This window comes from Ochotona curzoniae, unplaced genomic scaffold (genome assembly GCF_017591425.1).
Source record: "Ochotona curzoniae isolate NIBS_2020 unplaced genomic scaffold, NIBS_Ocur_1.0 contig_21, whole genome shotgun sequence".
Taxonomy (NCBI): domain Eukaryota; kingdom Metazoa; phylum Chordata; class Mammalia; order Lagomorpha; family Ochotonidae; genus Ochotona; species Ochotona curzoniae.
In genome coordinates this window covers 1,109,137-1,132,506 of record NW_024465322.1, presented here as the reverse complement: position 1 = coordinate 1,132,506, position 23,370 = coordinate 1,109,137, and the positions used below count along the sequence as shown (strand labels likewise).

General features: G+C 40.6%; 1 protein-coding gene across 4 annotated transcripts in view; it reads right to left on the bottom strand.

The window, feature by feature from the left end:
• HGF (hepatocyte growth factor) overlaps nt 1–23,370 on the bottom strand; it is a 63,102-nt gene that overhangs the window by 33,735 nt on the left and 5,997 nt on the right. For 2 of the 4 annotated variants that reach the window (XM_040971051.1, XM_040971068.1), the window contains exons 2-7: nt 22,393–22,558; nt 18,868–18,980; nt 17,013–17,127; nt 11,855–11,997; nt 5,278–5,398; nt 3,305–3,423 (exon numbers count right to left, since the gene is read on the bottom strand). In XM_040971051.1, the coding sequence (XP_040826985.1) occupies nt 3,305–3,423; nt 5,278–5,398; nt 11,855–11,997; nt 17,013–17,127; nt 18,868–18,980; nt 22,393–22,558 (777 nt within the window). The remainder of the gene's footprint in view (nt 1–3,304; nt 3,424–5,277; nt 5,399–11,854; nt 11,998–17,012; nt 17,128–18,867; nt 18,981–22,392; nt 22,559–23,370) is intronic. The other 2 variants (XM_040971077.1, XM_040971059.1) reach the window with 1 other exon arrangement.

Below are 23,370 nucleotides of genomic sequence, written 5' to 3'. Positions count from 1 at the left end.
AGTAGGCGAGAAGGGAAGAGGAAACGTTTTCCATCCTAGCGAAGGCAAGAAATGTGTCACACCGGCACAAGGGAAGTTAGGAGGTTTAGAAAGAAAGCCATCAGGGCCAGCCCGATGGCTCCATGTCATCACTAATGGGTCATCATATAAAAAAGGGTGCAAAAGTCACAGTAAGCTATCGTTCTTACGTTTAGATTGGCTACTGTCAAGAAGACTAGGAAAGGAAAGTGCGGCATATTCTAACATGTGAAACCTAAACAGTAGCTGACTGGAAAGCAGAGTAGTCGTTGGGATAAGCTGGGTAAGAATAACAACGGGAGAGACGGATCTAGGTGGCTAATAGACATCAAAGCACCTCTGGTTGGAAGGAATAAGTGCTAATGGTTGACAGCGTGGTAGAGTGAAATCCGACTCAACAACAATGCAAGGCATGTTTGATGAAGAAACAGAAGAGTGGGCCTCAAGGGTTCCAAGCAAAGCAATGACAAGGAACGGGGAAGCATTAGTTACCCCGATTTGGTCCGTATACAATGTATACATCTATGAAAACATTGCAATATTTCACTATATAGCTATCAAACATTCATATTCCTTTTTGATATTTAAGGTGAAAGAAATGGGGATGAACTTGATTTCATCTTCACACACATCTGCTACGTGTGTGAAATTATCACTACTTAAGCTATGTAAGTATAAACTATTAATTTAAAACTTTATGTAAACACGCACACACAGACACAGACACGCACTTCAGAGCAGAATTTCTGGATGGCTTATGAAGTGTGATATACCCAAAGACTGAAGGTAGAAAAAAATATAAGACATAATATCTTCTATGAGGGTGACATGAAAGGTATTTAGCTACAATGTCACCGATTTTCCTATTTTCTTAAGGAAGAATGATTTTTTTTTTTCATTAACAACTTGCCTATTGACACCCAAGGTGGTTGTCTTTTTATTGCTAGGAATGAATACAATGAATACATTTAATAAAATTTTAGAACCTTTGTTTTGCTAACAGAGTATTCGTTCCCACGACCCACGTTAATAAACTGGCTCTCTTGAGAATGCTAAACCATGTGAAAGTGTCCCAAAAGTGTGTGGATTTGTGTAACTAGTCAATGAGATTTACCATGGGACAGCAATCACACAAAAAGATGTTTAAATACTGGTGACGCCTTGAAGCTCACTTTGGAGAAACATAATTAGTTCCAACCAACATTGTTATTTCTCTGATATGAAGTAACAGGATAGCATCAACTGTTATTCAGAGTACCAATGTATTTTATGGGGGAAAAAAAAAACTAAGAAAAGCCATGTTTTATTATGTTACTGTACAGCATTTTCAATCCTGTTACACATTTGCAATGTTGGAAGATTCCCTCTGCCCGGACCTCTGTTAAGAGTTGCATTGCTGGGATATTTGTGGGCTGCTCACATTTAGGCAGATTGTCTTTCTGGGAAAGAGAGATGAAGGCAGATGCAGAAGGCTAGATTACTCTGACACGCGTCTCTGGGACGACAAGCAACGACCATCCTTCACTATGAACACCATACCAATCCTAAGACAGAAGCTTAGAGGCTAAACGGCAGGTACGCATGCGAAGTTGGTTCAGTCAACAAAAACTGGCAGCAGTATCCAAACTCTGACTCCCAATAAAGCTTCAGCTTTTGGTCTACTGCTTCTGCTAGAGCCCTGCACACTCAGTCCCCACCATAAGCTTCAGTCTGTTCTCTTCTTACCACGAAGAAAAGCATTTGATAAACAGTGGCTGCTCACAAAGCATCTGTATAATAAATGCAATAGGCAGGGGCCAACAGCCCTTTGGATATTCTCTGCGTGCTCTGTGGAGGGTTGCATTGAGTTCAGGCTTTCAGCATCCCTATTCACTGGGGATGTTCCATGACCTTCTAGAGTGGACTGAATACCTTCTAGAGAAGACTGAACTTAGATCCACCGGAAACACAACAGTCAAACATCTCCGCCTCACGTTGGCTGGAACTAAACTTGCTCTGTTTCCTATTCTAGCACCATCTTTGGCCAATATTTGGGCCACAGAGGAAGAGAGAGAAAAAGAGAATGAAGGAAAGACACTAAGAAGTCTTCCAAGAACTCACACGCTCTCCCAAATAATTTCAACAGCCAAGGCTAGGTGAGTCCACAGCCAGGAGCCACGAACTCCTTCTAGTCTCTCATAAGCGGAGCACAAAAGCTTGGACCATCTTCTTTCCCAGCCTCATTAGCACATAGCTGGATGGGAAGTGGTACGGTCAGATTTGAAAGTGTACACATCGGAGTGTCACAAGTGAGTTGATCCGCTGTGCCACAACACCAACCCCCTGCATTCTAAATTTTTCACACTCTTCTATTTCTCATCTTCTTTTTTCTAATCTGCCTATTACCTTGATGCACAGGACATCTTGTATATTGGAGAGTCTTTTCTGCCTGACCTCATATTTCTCTGAGAGGCTTCCATATGTTGAAAGTATTATTACTTTTCTCATTTCCTGTTACCATGAGGATCTGAGAAATAAATTCACCCAGATACTAAACACGTAGACATACACACACACAGCAAATCCACACACCTATACGTATATGCTCTGCGTAGCATCATGCAATGATTTTGTAGTTCACAAACTTTAGACACCATTTTTTTTAGACTGCTATTTTTCAGGGCAGGACAATATGGCAAAATCCAGAAGGCTTTACAGACCAGTAAAGCTGGGAAACTTGGCAAAGAAAAGGAGCATAAGGTACTGCATTTGCTTAACCACTGAGCAGCCACTGCGGCTCAGGCAGCGGACTTTGAGAAAGAATCCAGGTCAAGTAGAAGGAATGGTTAGGAGGAGTACCACGGGAGCAGCTTTCGCATTTCTGTACTTCTCTGGATCCCATGGACAACATTTTGGAGATCTGTGTTCTAAATCACATGGGAAGCAACAACGCACCACTTCCCCCAGCTTTGTTTCTTGTTGGTTTATTCATTCCCTATATTTCTCCCGACTATTGGATGTAGCCCCCACACTGAGGAGTGATTCCACACACGCAAGCCACACCCCCTTTTCTACGGGCTCTTTCCTTCAAGAATAAATATTTGCTGCATACGGTGTTTTGAACCTCTTCCAAAATAATGGTCCTCTGAAAATGAGAAAGATAAGGTAGGATAATGTAACCTATTTGACCTGCACAAGTTTAAGCATCAAGTAAAAAAGAAAGATGCTAGCCTGTCTCACTAATAATCGCCTGCTTAGATCTAGCCCGTGAAAGGAAAAGGAAGCAATAAATTTGACCCTAACTTACCACACATTTTAATTGCACAGTACTCCCAGGGGGTGTCAGGGTCAAGAGTATAACACCACGGCCTCCGCTTGCCATCGGGGTTGCGGCAATAATTATCATCAAAGCCCTTGTCCGGGTATCTGCAAACCACACCAAGAAAATTGTCACGTAAATCTGCCTGGACACACCACCCACTCCTCAGCTCGCAGACTCACTCCCCTGCTATTTCGGATACCACTAGCTGCAGCAGGAGGACTAAGCTTGCCCTGCAGCAGCTGCTCACCATTGATTACTAAGTGTCCCCCTTTGCATGTTGCACACAGCATAGTCCGCCCTGGTTTGCTAAAACACTAGGTCCACTTGCTACATGTCTATCCGTTGAGGTGCCAAGCTGAGCCCCTCCCCACCTCCCTTCCTTAGTGAGCCTCGGCGAAGGACAGCTGACATAAACATGACCTCGTGTAGAATGCTCATTAAGAAAGCAGCTCCTCTTCTGGGGCAGGCTTAAAGTTCAATAGCCCTGTTAGCAAGGATAGCTCAGTTTCTGAAACAGAGCCTCTGTGGGTCATGCCCTTGCCACCGCCGCTGCAAGAGCCCAAGCTTTCTCTCCAGCACACCTCTTTGTAAACCCAGTCTGCAACTGGTGACTTGATACTAATTGCTAACATATCCCTTCCCTCTCGCTTTCGAGAAACAAAAACACGCATTTAAAAGATACACCAAAAAAAAAAAAGTCTTTTAAAGACACCCAGGAGTTTCAATTGCAGCTAAAAGAACACCAACAAACCAAAAAAAAAAAAAAAACAAAAAAAAAAAAACAGAGGTAGGAGAAGGGAAGCAAATGCATCTTCTAGCAATTTCCACGGACACCTGGGGATGAAGTTTCCTTTGTGTTTATTTGTAGTTTCATCTCTTAGCAGAAAAAAAAAAATCCTGGCTTTTTTTTTTTTTTAATTCAAAGGTGTTATGTGAAATAAACTTGAAACATCCTTGACTTAGGAAATGGATTAACTCAGAATTTACTCATGGAAAACCAGACAGATTTAGCTGCCTAACTTCGTCACATTGCCACCCTTTTTGGCAACGTCAGAGTATACTAAGAGCTAACACTATGGCATGCGAAGCAAGGCTTTGGTGGGGATGCTCGCATCTCTTAGCAAGATTGCCTCAGCTTGGACCCACCTCCACTTCTTATCCAACTTCGTGCTGATGCACCTGTTTGGGCAGCACATCACTGTCTAAAAACTTCCACTTGGAAAAACATAAGGAAGCCTTGGACCTCCCTCGCTATTATAATAAGCGTTTGAGGAAAGAGCCAAAAGAAGGAAGTTTTCTCTTCCTGTCTCTACCTTCTTTTCTTTCTCAGTCACTCTGTTTTTCACATAAAGAAATGCAAAAAAAAAAAAAAAGCCTTATAATACAGCAGGAGAGAGCAATCGCAAGAGTTTTGTTCCACCTTCGTTCCCTTTCCACGGACATGACCTAAATCAAGGTGTGAGGCTAGAGGACCCCAGTCTCTGGAAGAAGCTGTCTACAAGGAGACCTGCTATGAGTCACAGCAAAGGCTCCCTCCCACAGCAAAGGCTTGTCCAAAATGGCCATGACTAGGCAGCCCATCTCATTGCTGTCATTTCAGGAGAGAGAAGGGAGCCTCTGTGAGGAGCATCCACTCCGTACTCCGCTAATGGGTATCAACTTCAGGACGAGCCAGATTTCAGAAATTCTTCATCTATTCAGCCAAGGTAAGGATTCTATACACCTAGATCTCACTATTGAAACTCTTTAATCCTAAGACCATATGCTGTCACACACACACACACACACACACACACACACACACACACACACACACGCAGGCTCCAATTCTGTCAGTCGAATCCTAAACAATCAGAGAACAGAATATCATCGAAAGAGCATGTCTGTGGACATCTATCATGGAGCCAATAACATCTCGCGAGAAGAATCACTGGAAGCTTGAGTCAATATTCTTTTACCTTTCGGGCAAGAATTTGTGCCGATGTGGAGTTTGATGATCCCAGCGCTGGCAAATCTTGCCTGTTTCTGTGTGATCCATGGGGCCTCGATAACCTTCCCCATTGCAGGTCATGCATTCAACTAATAAAATTAAAGTATGGCACGTTAATGGTTTCTGACAGCAAAATCAAGAACACCCCTGTCGCAGTTAAAGACTTGTAAATCACCTGTTCCACAGATTCCCAGCATCCTTCTCTCTTTAAAGGAGACCCTAATGTCCATCCCCAGTGGCAGAAAACACACCTTGCAGAAGCTTTCATATGATTTAAATGGGATTTGTCTAATATGTGTCAGACTGAATGACCTGAGTGCCAGGATGCTGTCCAGTTAACTCTTAATAACTGTGCAGACAAACATACAGAAATTAGAAATCTAGACTCTGGGAGTTTTTGCATCATTGTCCAAAATGTAAGGGTTTTGGTGTGTGTATTGTCAGTACAACAGTGTGTTCCTGTCCCCCCCCCCCCCACTCCAAGCACACAGGGAGGAATTTCACAACTTTGATGGAGCACGGATCATACGCCTACAGATAATGCCATCATCTGGACCTACCAGAATGGAGATGACATTCAGCTACATCCCGATACAATTCAAATGATGCAGACACAGTTTAAGAAGAAATCTCTACTCCTTTGTCTTAGAGAGCCTCCATGTTGACTAGCCTGGAAATATGCACATTGCACATTTTTATCTAGTTTAGAAGATGACCTGCTCCTGAACTCCTGATAACCATTCTTTTTTTTAAAAAAAAAATTATAAGTTGGTCTAATTATTCAGGGTCTTCCTGGTCATTTTGGAAGGTCAATTAATTGATCTGAATGACTTCTTCTGGCACAGTGAAAACTCTGAAACACCTCAAATAGTGGAAGTTAGACTTTTAAGATGCGTAGGCTGATTTGGAGTATACCCAGCACCCTGTGGAATAGAGCATCACTTGGCTTTCCTACAAATTCAGCAAATTTCCCCCAACACATCATTTACGTCTTGTGATTCCTGATCATTTAATTCTCGCGAAAGCAGGCAAAGAGATCAATGGTTAATTTTGTCCACCAGAATCTGAGAGAACACTTGTGGTCATTTCGAATGGAATCTTAAACTCCTCGCTTTGGAAGCTTTGATTTTTAGCATTGAAGAGGACATCGATAGTGAATTTTCTGAAATGTGTGTGACCGTTTGGCTTGACCCATCTAGTTCCTTTCGTGTAAGTTAATTCCTGAACTAAGACAAGGGACCAATTCAGCTTCCCATCAATTGATACTGAGGTTTCCCAGACTACAATCAATAAAGATCTGAGAGCATATTGATGGAGGCAGTCAGGTCAGCCAAGGTCATTTCCATATTGAAAAATTTACCATAGGCTATGCATCATCGCATTTCAATTTCCCATTTGAATGAGGTATGGATTTATTTAGTTCGCTTTCCGAAAAGAACGCATGATTTGATATCTTCAAAATGACGGGGTGTTGTCACCGTCTTTTGTTCCTTTGCATCGAATGAAGCGATACAATAGAATAGTGTCACCACATACAAAGCCTGAACACCCACCAATGTTTACTCTGACGTAACTCTCAGGAATCACGCCACATATATTACGTTTCCTTCAGCAAATGCAATCCTTTCTAAAAATGGCAGTTAGAATTCTTTTCTGAAAAGTACAATGAGCATCACTACAGAATGCTGGAATTGTAGATTGCTAACAATTTTAAGAAAAAGTGATCACGCTAACGAAGCAGATAACTATTGGGGTCTCCTTTCCAGAATGGGTGTTGGGTTGATGCTTCCCCCACTGTGTATGTGGAGAAACATCATCTTCCGTCCTTGCAAAAGTGAGAATCCTGGTGCAGTGGAGCTGGGCCATTCCCTGGGCTGCAGGTGGATGCCCAAGTTCAAGGTGCTTGCGCCTCACTCTGAGTAACAAATTTGTAGGTAACATTCTCTATCCTAAAAGTTCTGCTTGGTCATAATATTATTTTTAAATATAAGATCGGATTTTTTCCCAATCTTTGAAGGGTGGAAAAAACGGTTGGGAATATATAAAGGAAGAAAAAGGAAAATAAAATGGTTCAGAGCCATCCATTAAAACAGTACATTTCTGTAAACTAGGGCGTGATTTGTTTGTACAAAAATATTAAAAAAAAATGTTAGCGAGAATAATGTTGGATATTGGAAGGCTACTGGAATGAAATTCAAAATTTTCTATGATAGAATTTGGATACAAAAGACAGCATGGTGCATATACTTTTTTATTATTGACTTCATGCTTTTGATGCATAAGATCTAATTAATTGGCACAGTGAGGGAAATAAGGTTTTAAGGGGACTTACCTAAGACAAAAATGCCAAACCTGCATCTAGAACACAGGTTATTTCATATTGCCTTTGACCAACGTATTTTGGACCACTTGCTACAAGTTTGGCCAGACTTGAATACAGACTGAACATAATAATGTTTGGAAGTCGATATTCATGCTGTTTGCCTCCTGTGGTGCTGCTAACAGATCTCACTGCAGGAGGAGAAGCAGAAAAACTGAAGATAGGCCACTAGCTGGGTTGGCTTATCCAATCAGGGTCAACAACTGACCCATAAATCAAACCATCAAGTTAGCCATAAAAATTATCTCCAGAAAGCCAAATTTTGACCTCCCATTTCCTTTGCCAGCTTGCATAATTCCGAAAAAAAAAAAAACAAAACTTGTGCGTTTTCTCAGCTTAAGATCAAGCAGTCCAGGTGGGAATCTAGTCCACCTACTACAGGAAAGAAATAAAGATGGAGGATGCAACAGAAGGGATATGAGGATCACCTTTTAGCTCGGGCAGGGTCAATATCTGACTTAACCATCCCAGCAAGTGCCTCTAAAATAACAGCAGTAATCAGACACACTAAAATGGGAGCAGGGGCACAGTCCCAGATCACACAAATTCAGTCTAAGTAACAGCTTTTATGTTCAATAAATGCAGCATATTTTTGAAGTGTAGTTTTGGCCTACAAGGTAGGAAGCAGTCCAAAATGCCACATATAAACTGTACCCTATGAAAAGTAAATTTCATAATTTCTCATTATAATGGGCAACAAAATTCAAACATTGTTAGCCATGTTTCTTAAGCACAAACTCCAAAGTGATGTGGATTTTCAGACTAAAACGATTCTTTGGAAAGATCCAGATCAATTATTCATCACTTTAGTTTTAATGCCATAAAAATAGTCTCGCAAATGATTTCCTTCGCAAAATGAATGTTTAGGATGTAGAATTACAAATTCACATTTAAAAATAATGGTTTTTATTGAAATCCATGTTTTCAAAATTTTCACTCTAAACCCTATAGATAATGTTTTAGCAACACTGGGATTTTTTTTTTAAGTACAAGATACTCAACAATAATGATTATGGCTTGCAAAAATGCGATTACCTGAACATTTCATGGTCATTAAAAATGGCATCTGCTCCAAATGACAAATGATTCTTTTACCTTAAATCCCAAGCAAATGCAAAAGCAAGAAATTGAATTTTATATACCTCAGATTTCCATAACTTTTAAATTAATCAATTCTTTCTTTCTTTAAAATGGCACATAATAAATTACAAACAGCATGATGTTCTGATATTCACACACACACACGTATATAAATAGTACATTGACCAAAACTAGCCAGTTGGTATAATATGTTCATATATATGCATACACATATATGCAATCTCAATTATTTGGGATAAGAAATATTATGTCCATTGTTAGCATTTTTAATATATTAATATGAACTGGAGACACCATTTTATACAAAGTTATTTTTCTAACTTTTTCCCTTATGCAATTGCAAGCTTCTAAATATGCTAAAACTTAATTTGCATTCACTTGGAATATTGTCTTATTTCAGGTTTAAATTAAAACAAAATGATGCTATTCACTGGAAATCAGTTACCTTCCTGAACCAAAATATTGGACAAATTTCAGTTGAATGTTTGGCCAAGAATTGAGTGCAGTGGGGCCAGCATTGTTGCATAACTTGTTTAAGCTACCTCCCATGATGCTGGGGCATCCCACATGGGCACTGGAGCCACAGATACCCCACTTCCAATCCAGCTCCTTGCTAATGTGCCCACAAAATCACAAAAATATGAGCCAATTCTTGGGCCTCAGTGAACATGGGAGACAGATAGGAAGCTCTTGTTTCCTGATGTTGGCCTGCTCTAGCCTTAGCAGTTTCATCTATTCAAGGACTGAACTATCAAATGGGAGATCTCTCTTTCCCTTTGTCTCTGTTTCTCTGTCTCTCTGGAACTCTACCCTTCAAAAAATATCTACATATATTTTTTTAAAAGTAACATAGTAACATTTCAAAACAATTCTGTTCTTTATGCTTTTTTCAAAAGAATAGTTCAAAATTTTGTCACAGATATTTTTCTTGGCTAAGTTCAAGCATACAGAGTGACTTGATCATGGTTATGCCACCCATAACGATGTAGCATTTCAAATTTTCTACTCCATAAACTATTATTTATAGGAACATATGGCCCAGACATGAGACCATTTAAAGTGCCTGCTTCATAAATGTGTTTTAGTAGAAATGGATATCATAAGTCCAGGATTTTGTATATTTTGCAGTGTCTCTTTTTAAAATAACCATGTTTTCCCTCCTAATTGACTGACCATGACGATTTGAATTGTCCTGATTAAAAGCCAACTCAAAGTGTTCCTTTTATTTGAAACCTAAAGCTATCACAATTCAAGTTACACTCGCTAAAAAACGTTTAGCCTAAAAGGCAGGTGTTGATTCTGTTTTCCCACGGGAGGGTTATTCTACTCTTGCCAGACATCTAATTGTTTCCAGAAACTGCCGATCTGCAATGTTGAGTGCCACAGTTGTGCAGGGCACCAGGAGCCATTAATAGGAAGGAGCAGTCCCTTCTGCTAAGGATGCCGTGACCCGGAACTACAAAGGTATCCTACAGAGGCGCAGCGTGCCACAACCGGAAATAATATCGTTTCAGTTACGTCTTCTCTAGCACTCGGTTCTAAAACTCCTCTTGCACATTTAGATTTACCTTTGTGTCTTTGGACGACGTCTCTTTTCTAAATCAGGGGCTGGAAACCCACATGCCCACAAAGGACAAGGCTCCTTATGGAAATGCCGAGATCTTTCCAACTGGACTAAGTTACTTGCTTTTCAAAAAAACACTCCACCAGGTCCAACGAAAACAGTAAGTATATTTGTCGCCCGTGATTTTCAATTTCAGAACGTTATGGGTGCATATGTTCCTAAAAGCCGGGACTCCTCTTGCCATATTGCAAAATTTTACAACACATATTAATTTACAGACTTAGTCATACAAACCAGACTTGTGCATCACGTTATCATAGATAAGTTTATTATTTTTAAAAGAAGACAATGAATAAATTATAGGGAACAGGACACGTTATGGAATGGAGAGCAGGATTGTACAAACAAGAGATGGGACTGGCTCTAGCACACGAAGGCAACGGTTTTAAATTAACCAACAACAGAAAACAAATCCACCTTCTCAGTGACAAGTATGGCCTTTGCTGCTTTATGTAATAAATATCAACCTAATATGAAATTAATATTCATGAAGGAAACACTGCAAAAATATTTGATTAATGGCACACAGTAATATATCTTACTATAAAAAAAAATGCACAGCATCCAGACAGCTCCACACCAACCCCGAGTAGCCTGAAAACCTTAATTTTGAATAGAATATAATCTGCATTTCATTTTGATTTTTTGCAGTTTTAGGGCTTCCGACAGAACCGAAAAAATCTAGCTTTTCAGTAGCTAGAGAACTAGCAAAAAATAAAATCACATATATGGCTGCAATGGTTACTCTTGCAGCTTGCCAGGCACGCAAATTTCCACTGCAAAAATGAGGACGATGCCCTATGATGCAGAGCAAGAGCTAAGAACACAGATGTGGTCCTTGGGTGCCTGCGTTCAAGCTGGCCGGGATCCACTGCCTGGTCCCTGCAGATACTTCCCTGAATGATACATCGAGCCCATGTGTTGCCATCAATTCTATCCACTCTAGCAACATACACACAGAGATGTCAAGCTTTCATTGTCTTCAGGATGCGTGTAATCATGCCAGCACCACCTCAGAGTGGTTTGGGCAAAAGTTCTGCAGAAGCAGGTACCGAATGAATGAAAGTGGCCTGACTAAGCGAGCCATCTTCCATTCATCTCCTTGCATGGGACGGATAGAGCAGATAGGGAACTACGTGAGCCCAAGACAGGAGGTGACCTGGCTCCTATTTCTGCTCTTCCCAGAGGCACATGTCAGACTATGTTGGAATTCCGACTGACAGCCGTCTCCATCACTCTATATTCATCTGGCGGTAATCAGATGCTTTTGAAAAAAGAGTGTGTCAAGAAAGGCTCAAAGAGTGATTTAGAGTTGCACTGGAATAAACAACACGTATAGGGTGATTGATTTGTTTCTGTTCATTTTTAATGGGAGTTACAGGTCTACACATGGGGAGGGGCGGGGATTGAGTACCCCACGTGGCATTCAGGTTCATTTACCTTCGGAACATTGAGGAATGTCACAGACTTCGTAGCGTACCTCCGGATTGCTTGTGAAACACCACGGTCCGCCTTCCTCCCCTCGAGGGTTCCGACAGTAGTTTTCCTGTAGGTCTTTACCGCGATAGCTCGAAGGCAAAAAGCTAGTTTTAAAATGATAATCATTACAGTATAAGAGCATGCAACTTTACGGTCGGGCTATTGATTGTACTAATTACCAGATACGTTTGTCCTAAAAGTGGAGAAACTGGATTCTATCTTATATCCCTTTAAATAAAAACTTCAATTCTGCCATTTTCCTCCATTCTTAAAATAGCTGAATCTTGCTTTCACCACAGCGCGTGCACCTGTTCATTGTCAAGGTCAGAACACGTTATCCTTCGCGTTTGCTAGTGGTTAAAGCATACTAGAGCTTAACTCAGTTTATTTAAGACAGTTTCGAAGTTCTACTCAATGGTAGCAAGTGGGGCTGAGTTTCTTTAAGAAGGAATGAAGACGGTATCAATGGGACTTTGAAACCTCCCTACTGAATTCCTTATTGGAGATTATTGCTTGTTCGTTTATTGTTTTGAAAAATACCATCCTCTTTCTTCTCCACCTGCACCCTGCTCCCTTGCACAGTTGTAAAACACACCGATGAACTAACATTTAAAAAAGGATTCCGGAACTAATGAAACCAGAATTCAAATTTCAGTTCTTTCTCTTATCAGGAGACCTTGTTAGGCAGCCAGCCTCCGGGAGCCCGTTAGCTTACCTGGACTTGGACTTTAAGCCTAACCAATCACACGCGTTATGCCGGATGTAGATTTCCTGGGAAGTTCAAAGATGAGGGCGCACTTACTGGCTCTTAACACACCCTGCTTCTTATTAGGCACGCTTCACCTGCCAGGATCTACTCTGTCCTAAGTATTCTGTTTCAAATTCTGGAAAAACGGTGATGGCACTTGGGTTCTCCCATGTGCTACCTCCCAACAGCAGGCTAGCTACCCCATCTGGATCATTGCAGCATCCCTTCCTTGCACGTGAAATTGTCACTAGCATCGAATCTTTCAACCCATCAGAGAGACAAGTGCTTTTATTGACTTTTTCCTCGGCCCATGAATCAATATGCAGCCGTAGCCAATAGTAATACGCTTTTGAATCCAATCGCATTTTCAGCGGTCCAGTTTGGTTTTGCTACAAAACTGTACTTACACTTTTACTAATCTCTGACAGCTATAGGGTATTTAAACACCAAGGAGTTCAGTCTGCGAATAAAAATGAATCAAATGTCCTCTCTACTCAATATAAATTCTAGTTAAGAAATTGTCTCTAATGTTCTGACACAGAATGAACGGACATATATGAAATATTCACAATATTTTTCAGAGAAATTCTTTCACGTAGACCTGAATGTTCATTATAGGCAAGCCTTGAGACATATAAATTATAGGCCAAAAAGATTTTAAATGACCAATTAGAAAAGATCTATTATTGGGTCCGGCGGCGTGGCCTAGCGGCTGAAGTCCTCGCCTTGAACGCGCCAGGATCCCATATGGGTGCCGGTTCTAATCCCGGCAGCCCCATGTCCCATCCAGCTCCCTGCCTGTGGCCTGGGAAAGCAGTCGAGGACGGCCCAAAGCCTTGGGACCCTGTACCGGAGTGGGATACCCAGAAGAAGTTCCTGGATCCTGGCTTCAGATCGGCATAGCATTGGTCGTTGCGCTCACTTGGGGAGTGAATCAGCGGATGGAAGAGCTTTCTCTCTGTCTCTCCTTCTCTCCGTATATCTGACTTTGCAATAAATAAATACGTCTTTTAAAAAAAGATCTATTATTAAATAAATTTTTTTAAAGAACCAAACACATATTGTAGACCATTAGGTGACTCCAAGATGCCATCAGATCATAAGTATATATGTTCATTTCCCTCCAGTCCATTATGGGGGAATGAAGATAATACACTAGATTATATGATTTACTAAATGCATAATGCAAATAAAGCTTATTATATTTACATGGTTCTTATTTATTTGCAAAATTATTATTTAGTCATTGTTATTTATTCATTCTTATCTATTTGCAAAAATTGTAGCCACTTGTGTTTCATCTTCCTTTTCACTCTTACCATCCTTCTAGAATGTTCTAGCAAGCTTTTGTGGGTGCAATGTTTAAAATGCATTTTCTTTGATTTTGAAGACTTGACGTTTGATGGGAAATTGATTTGAAAACGCTCGTTTCTGTCTGGCAGAATCATGCTTGACTTTTGCTTTCTATATTTTCAGGAAGCCGTGACAAACTTCAACTCCCAAAAGAAAATTCCACTGCAACTGTCTTTTCTGAAAAAGTCACTGGTGCACTAGCATGGAAATAGTAAGTTATCATTAACCACAAATGCAACATGGATGTTTCCTAGGCACTGGCGACTGAGGCACGACACTCCTCCATAGAGAAGTTACTAACTCCCAGTGTTTCAGTTTCTTCATTCACAAGATAAACGGACTAAACTGCATTTCTGCACAGAGCGGTAATTCATCTGAGATAGGAAACTCCATCGTGGTTTTATCACAAGGTCAACAGACATATACTCAATATTAAAAAATGGAGAGGGGTTTTTCATTTCATATGTACACAGAGGCACACACACACACACACCCCTTTCCAGTGGAAAGCCAAAGAGAAGAAAGAAGCAGTGAATGAACCAATCAATAAATTAGTAGGGAACACACAGATAGGAAGGAGATGGAGGGGAATCAAAAGGAAAATGGGCAGAAGAGCTTTCCCACCAAAGTTTTAAAAATGAAGAGAAAAAATCTCCCTCTTGGTTAGTTTTTGCTGAGGGCTGATGGGCTATGTGGATGATTTTCTCATTGGTGTAGGAGGTTATTCCAAAAGGTGTTAAAAAACAAGTAGAATCAGGTACGTTTTTACGTCACGCAAGGTGTTTGGATAATAAGCAGTTTTCGCCAACTTTCTGAAAACCCCTTGCATTTGACCTTTCGCTGGAATAAGCAAGGGGTTTAGGCCACCAGAGGATGAAGTCATTCCTGCATTTCTCACTTAGCAGTGGTCACTCAACAGGTGCTTATGAGATTCTGTTACGACTCACAAGGCCCTCCCCAGCGAGTCGGCTCCGTTCTGAGTTTGTGTTTGCATGCCTACTATTTTTAGGTCTTTGTCCTTGCTGCTAGCAAGGCTTTCAGAGAGAGAGAGAGATAAGTGCAAAACATTTCAAATTGGGTTAAACCCAAATATACTTTGAAATCTAAACTAGGTCCTCTGGGTGCTAGCCCCCCTTATCCCTGTTTTAATATAAAGCAATGTTCATAGCAAATGTGATCCACCCCATCATGCGGTTCATTAACGAATACTGGGTGGCTACTGAAGGGTATAGATGGAGATACTGGGTCACCTGGTTTTCTGGTTGAGCCTCAATATTAATTTTCCCATCTATCATCATCTCCCAATCATGTTACTTGCAAACTATTCCTCTAAATCACTCCTCCAGAGAGAGACATATTTCTCTTTCCAGCCCTCATAAAATGAAGTTTTAGTTAACACTTCATTTAAAAGCGTTAAGCCAACCTTCAGCTATTGCAGTCTGCTACTAACTGAGGGAAATCGCATGTTGCTCTTCTTGAATGTACGAGAAGATTCGGTTGACGCAAAAACTCCGTAGGACTGCAAACCTACATATCACAAGGAAACCTTCGCTGCTAGCTTAGCTGAGCAGACTTGGAAGCCAGTTCCCAGAGAGATCTATTTCACATCTGCTCCTCTAACAAGGAATTAGAATCATACAGAATTTGGGTTGCAATAAGACCTCTACTAGGTCAGTCCAATTCAGTCTCCCATAGTAGGTCGGATTAATTTCAAATGTTATTCTTTGGTTCATGAAAAACTTAGGTCTATCTATTGAAACGAAACGTCTCTTCTCCCCCTATGCAATGTGTGACACCTTGGAAGCCCTTAAAAGGACAAAACCAATTGTATATAATCTGGAAGGTAAGGAGAAGACCTTGTTTCGGATGTACCCTATGTAGTTGTAAGTAATACATTTGGGAAAACTAAAGTCAAATCAAATCACAAAATTATGCCAAAAGAAGGGAATGGAATACCATGTGAATTCATCAGGATGCACTCAGCAGCTTCTTTGCCAAAAGAAGCCAGAGCATGTGTTCTATCGATGGGCTAAATATTTCATACCCTGGGGTTGTTAAAAGCATGTGTTATGGACTAATATAGGCAGGGCACATATTCTAATGAAACCACTTACTGCTTGTCTGTAACCCGGAAAAGTCACAAAAGCATTTTGCACTTCAGGAATTAAATAGTCAGGTAAATTCTTTGGTAAGATACTTGGCCCATGGTTAATGGGAGAACTGTTTTAAATTGATTTCGTTCCTCTTATAATTATTTCTGAAATAATTCCTGAAAACAAATTTCTATTTGGTACCTTGGCAGGCATTAGATACGTCTGGTTTTGTTGTTGTTGTTGTTTCTATCATGAGAACTCACAGTGTAATAATCCAAAAGTTACACTGTTTTCAGGTCTTTAAACAGAATCCATCTGTCAACAGTAATCATAGCCATCCACTTCAGACAAGGCATCTACCTCGGGTGGATCAAAGAAGTCTTTTCCAGTCTTTCAATGGCAGATGCAGTGGAGAAGTGGGTGGTTTCAAGGTACGAACAAGCTTTGAGTCATGATTCTCAATGTGCAGTGTACTTTGGTAACCCCATGGGGAGCTGATGAAAGCACCGATGCCTTATTTCCCGTGGTGATTTCCTGATCTGATGGAGGAGACCTATGCTGACGCATGGGCGGCAGGCTTCCTCAAAAAGGGGCAGTTGGAGGTGATGATGTGTAATCAACTTTGGGATCCGCTAAGTGGGGAGAACACTCAGACTCTGATCCCTTTGCACATTTCCACAGCCAACTTCAGCAGCCACCTGGGGCTGCATTTCCTCCAAGGGTAAACGGAGGACGAATGAAATTTCCATTAGGTCTTCACAAATACTATGACCAACACATCAAGGCACGGAGATCCTAACAAGGCAGATGCTAATGACAAACGCATTCATCTTTTTCTAGCTGTCCGTGATGAGTTCCCATTTGTTGGAGGAAGGTAGCGTGGGACTTTAGAATTACACTGGATGAGTCTTCACATTATTCTTACCTGTGCTCGTGTGGTATCATGGAGTTCCAGGGCTGACATTTGATGCCACTCTTAGTGGTGGACACTGTCCCTTTGTAGCTGCCCCCTTTACCAATGATGCAGTTTCTAATGTAGTCTGCCAAAAAAAAGAAGAAGAAAAGAAAAGAAACAGGTAAAAAAAAAAATATGCTGTAGCTATGTGAAACATGTGCTGTCCGGCGGAAGAGGATAAAGCTACAATAAGATGTCCTTCAAACTGGTATATAATTAAGGGGTTTTCCTAAGCCATTTCATCTTTTCCCTACGGCTTCTTTCCAAATGACATATTCCAGAACAAACCAGAACAAATGAACGGAGCAATGATCGAGTTTTAATTTTGTGAGTAAATACTGCGGCAGTAACTAAGATCATTTTCTGTCCTGGCTACACCTGTGATTTTTTTTTTTTCTAATAAACTGACTTAAGAAAATATTAGACTTAAAAGTAAAACCAATATTGGGGCCCGCCGCTGTGGCCTAGTGGCTAAAGTTCTTGCCTTGAACGCGCCAGGATCCCATATGGGTGCTCATTCTAATCCCATAAGCTCCACTTCCCATCCAGCTCCCTGTCTGTGGCCTAGCAGAGCAGTGGAGGACGGCCCAATGCTTTGGGACCCTGCACCCACGTGGGAGACCCGGAAGAGGTTCCTGGCTCCTGGCTTCGGATCAGCTCAGCACCGACCGTTGCGCTCACTTGGGGAGTGAATCATCAGACAGAAGATCTTTCCCTCTGTCTTTCCTCCTCCTCTCTCTATATATCTGACTTTGTAATAAAAATAAATAAATAAATCTTTTTTAAAAAAACCCAATATTGAACTCATAGTTTCCTAACGTAATAGAATTAATCAATGGTCCTTAAGTTAGCGAAACTGCAAGGTTACCGTTTTTCAGACTTTTGCTAGTGTTACTGCTGCCACGATTCAATCCTGCAAGCTACATATCCCTATCTTATTTGACAGTGCGTGCCATTCACACACTTGAAGAAAGATTGGAGAATGGACTCGGATTCGTTCATTCATTATGTACAAGCTGCAGGTTACTGGAGCATGAAGCGATGATTTTATTTTTTCATCATAAGCTTCCGTTTTACTTCACTTTGACGTTGATCTTATTGACATGAAAACATCCGAATCTAGTATCCAAAGGTGAAGGGAACCAGAATGTTTGCTAAAAAGAAACGTAGACTATAGTTCTCTTTTCACAGATTCCACATGAATTCTGTGATAAAAGATTCATGTACTGAAATCCATATGTAACACTCTACAACTCTTACATTCATATAATCATCTTTCAAATAAAATAAATGCCTTGTCGACACAATTTCAGATCACCAGAGCAGACAAATTAGCATCTAGTATGATCTCGTGTCCTCTGGTAAAGATGTTTTAAAGTATACGAACAAGGCACAGCTTCAACTGTTTTCCAAAGTGTCCAGATTTTTATATTATCGGCCGTTGCCGTCATCACTTAGAATAATCATGTCAAGTTGTTGAGGCATGAAATAATTAGTAAGTTCAAAATTTGCCAGAAGATATTTTGTGCGGATCCCTACGAGGAAACTTTCTAAAATTAGGATGCAGAAAATCAATTCTAGGAGATACTGCTAGAAAAACCGAAAAGATGAGGAGGGACGCTGGATTATGGAAGGCTTAGGAAGTGTTCTCTTTCGTCTAAGATGATGGACTGGCTTTATCTGTCTTGATGGAGAAAATGGCAGCATCATCCATACAGCAAATAATATTTCAAAAATCCGTTGAAAGGTGTAGTTTGGCAGGAAATGATTAATATGCAATTTGTACTTCATTGCCTGATGCGGTAGTTAGGGTAAGGTCAGTTACCTTTCTTCTCATAGAGGTCGAATTGATGGCCAAACTCCTTTTTCACTCCACTGGACATACTATTGAAAGGAAACCAGAGGCATCGTTTTCTTGTTTTATCAAAAACAAAGGCCCTGTGGAAAGAAAAAAAAAAAAAACCACCTGAATGAGACATTTGATTTACCCAAGAACGCAATATAAAGCAGATGCATTTTTTTACTTACAAACATTAATCTATGGAATAATAAAACTTACCATTTTGGTGACCAAACAAGAAAGAATAAAGTTAACTTTTTGCAGCTATACATTGAAATATCAAACTGAGTTCTCCGGCTATTCTGAAGCACTAACTGGGAAATGAGGATTACAACAATTTGGGGTATTTAGGAAAACTACTTTTTGCCAAGTGCATAGCAAGTTGGAAATGTTATTTGCTATATCACGATTAACTTTCAATACATGCAGTTGTATTAGAAAAATTACCAGGCCCCGTGTGATGGAATCATGGTTCAATTCTCACCTTGTATATTCCAGGATCCCATATGGATGCTGGCTTATGTTCCAGCTGCTCCACTTCCCCTCTAGCTCCCTACTTGTGGCCTTGGAAAGCCAGAAAGAAAAACATGGCCCAAACCCTTGGGATCCTGCACCCACATGGAGGAATCCGAAGAAGCTCCTGGCTCCTGGTTTCAGACTGACTCGGCATCAGTCATTGCAGCCATTTGGAGAGTAAACCAGCAGATTATTGACCTATCTCTCTGTGTCTCTCCTCTCTCTAAATTTGTCTTTCCAATAAAAATAATGACCACCCTCCATCAGGGTACGGCCATGGTGGCAGAGAGGTTTAGAATAAGGCTTGCAAGTCAGCAATTTAAGTTGAAACTCTGACTGGAATCCCTACTAGTGCCACTGCTCCCCAGATCCCCACGAATGCTCCTGGGAAGACAAGTAAATGACAGCTCAAATACTTAGGCCCTGCCACCGCAGGAGAGATCAGTAAGGACTTCCTGTCTTCCAGCTTCCATCTGGACCAGGCTATTAGAGACCAGTAGGTAGAAATAAACCTCGCAAGTTGTGAAATCAAGGAAGTTTAGAAATATTTGCATAAATATCACTTTTTTTTCAGTGACTAAGCAGTGAAACTTATTACACACTACAGAAATCTTTGTAGGAGGACAAGGTTGCTGATTTAACTCAGTGTTTCCTAAACAGACTGCTTGCATAAGCATTTTAATTTCAAAAAAAGCTATCAAGATTACAGAATGTAATGTTGTTATCAAAAAAAAAAAAAACGAATAGCTCAAGAATGACAATGCACAACCATGATTTTCATTACAGTGGTTTCTGGGTTGGTCACTACACATAAAATGATCGATAGCAAGGGGTAAAAATATATATTTTTTAAGTGATTCCATCTGGAAATTGGGTAACAGGTTTTGCAGTTTACTGATGTCATTAACTCTTTTTCTCTCATTCCACTGCCATGACAAACTCCTCTCTATCGGCTTTTACAGCTCCAGATGGAGTGTGGGCAGTTGTTAAATTCCGAAGATCTGCATCTCCTTCTAAATGCAACCATCGCCACCACCCCAGCCTTCTTTTCAGAAGCATCTTCTTTTCAAGAGTGTATTTTGTCTGATTTCTAGCTGTTTAGCCCTGCAGTGGGGGGTTGGGGAAAGGAAATCCATTACCAGTGACGGAGTCAGGGCTACAAGAAGCAAATCTTGATTCTCTGCTCTTCATTCATGCGTTTTGATTTCTTGTAGAGCTTAGAATGTAGATATTCTGGTCATCTCTCCTATTCAACCAGGAAGGGCTTGCTCTCAAGATGGTCAACCTGTACCAGCTCAATTCCCAGATGTTTTCATACGAATCCTTTTGGAATTTTTGAACAGATGTGTGTGCGTGTGTGTGTTTTCATTGCTTTTAAATTATTTCAGCCCAAATGCCAACTTTGGTAAGTAAGAAACAGTGATTTATTAGGGATTTCATTTTAGAATATCGCACTATGTCCACTGAATAACTTATTTCCAAATACCCCCAATACATATATAATCCACATAAAAGTACTATGTACACACACAGATAATCCACACACATATGTATATACATGCACACATATATTTGAGGATAAACAGATGAAGAAAATATGATCATTTCTGGGCAGAATTTTAGAACATGTGGCTTCCTGCATAAATAGTCATAAGCTTGGAAACTCAATATCACTTAGCTAAAATCAGTAGGCAAATATGAAGCCTTATATCCATGGGCTATGCGAACATTTAATTAATAGCATCCCCTCTCTTCACTAAATGATACCCAAAGACAACTTTTTTTTTCTCTAAGTATAGGCTGACAAATGTGAAAATTGTCCTGTAGTAATATTTGCTCACAAATGGGTCCAAGAAAGGCAATTTTCAAAGGAAAGGGGCATACAATGGGGCATGGATTGCCATGCTCCCAAGGCAATTCCTCTTCTTGCAGAGGTAAGAAGAGAAGAAGCAGTGCAGACTCCAAGGAGGAGTGAAGCCCATCTCCATCCTCTGCCAGGGTGGGATGCTCAGGAGAGCTTGGGCAGTTATAGCAAAGCCAGGACTGAAATAGAAACATCCCGCAAAATATCCTGGCAAAGTTGATCACTCCCTTGGGGAGGCAACATTCTCCAAGTGGCAGCCAAACTGTACTGCAACGTGCTGCACCTTTGAGCCAAAGTCTGCGGAATTCTATGTTCAATCCTGTTCTTAGGAAATGGGACAAAGCAAGAAATGAGAGAAAGGAAAATGTGCAAAGGTAGAGCATGTTCAGGAAGAAGACGAGGAAGGCAGTAAGTTTTGTTCCAGCAGGCCGGAGGCCACTCAGGAGACAGTGTCACTTTTCCATCTCAAAACCACAGATTTTCTCCTGGTGTACAATTCTGATCAGAGTTGCATGCATGCCTCCCTGTGAGGTTTCCTGGAGAGGATAAAAGAGAAGCACCTCTCTGTGGGTTAGTCTCGGGACTCTGAATTAATTGCTCCATGACTTTGCACCTGAGATTTCATCATCGCATTTCCTAACTTCACCTAAACAGCCCCTGCTTTGGCTGATGCCCAGGCGATCTTTCTAGGGTTTCTTTTTATTGTTCCTCTAATTCCCTCAACACCTTTGATTTCAATCCCCGTAATGATACAAGTTGCACTTTAATTTTGGCTATTCGCCCAATTTCTATTCTGAACATGTCTACATTCCTCTAGCAAGAGAAATCAGTTTACTCTGAATAACTGATTGTAAAAGACAAGAGATAAAAGTCCATCTCATCTGGGCATCGTCCCCCAGGTTCAATTTTTCATACAGAAGCCAAGCCTCTTTGGAGTTCAGAAGCTAATTTTTTGGGGGGATCTCAAAGCATATTTCCACCACTGACAGTTAAGCCTTCCACTGAGATGGGTTTCAAACTAGGGGTCACACAATTTTCAGGATAAATTACATGGAGTAAAACAAACAGGATTATAATGTGCATATGCCGAATTCGGGAAATCGTCCTACGAACAAAATTAAGCCACTTACTTGCAAGTGAATGGCAGTCCTTTATTCCTCACACATCTGTTGGCACATTGGTCAGCGCTGTTCATTTTTTTAGACTTTATCTTCAAGAGTGGGTCTTCTTTGATAAGGGTCGTCTTGGCTGACTTCTTAAATTCATGAAGCGTATTTCTTCTTTTCTTCTGTCCCTCTGAATACGAAAGTTTTAAAAAAAAAACACATTTAGGAGAAATGTTTTTCAAGGGCTGCTAGTGGAAATACAGACTCTGAAGAATCATCTGCAAGATGAGGAAGCTACCTGGCAACCTAGTCCTCCAGGGATTGGAGGCAAAGCTAAAGAGGGGCGAAGTCCTGTAACCAAGGAGTTATTCATCTACATTCTATGCAATGAAGATGCTTTTAATAAGAACAGGACTTATCCTAAAGAAGCAAATATGTAATCCCAAAGAAAAAAATGAGTAATAGTTCATTCTGCATAAACGATATGAAAGCCACAGGAATCTCACAGCGTGGTTGACATCTTTCACCTTTTCTGCCACGGATCTTTACGCAAGCTATGGCGTGAGCGCGATAAGCCGGTTCAAAGACTGCTAAGAAAGTCTTCATTGAAAACCGTGCAGCAGACATTTCCGATTTGTTCTTGAGAGAATCGTAAGCAGTTTAGATGTTTGGCCTGATTTTCTCACTTGCTGCATCAAGATTCAATGTTCTTTGGGCACTACCACTCCGTACCACTTGTCTGTTTCTTTGGAGATCTGGCCAAATGCTGTAAATCAGCTGTATGTGTACCTTTATCATTCCATTTACCAACACCCATTCTCTTCATCAAAGTACAAGGCTACTCTATAGCATGAGGCTTCCTGGCGTGCAAATATATATATATATATGCATATTTATATATATATATATTTATATATATATATAACCTGAAAACAGAACTAAAGCATCATGTGAGACCTAATCTTATAGATGAGTATCAAGAATTTGCTTCTTTTTCTGAAT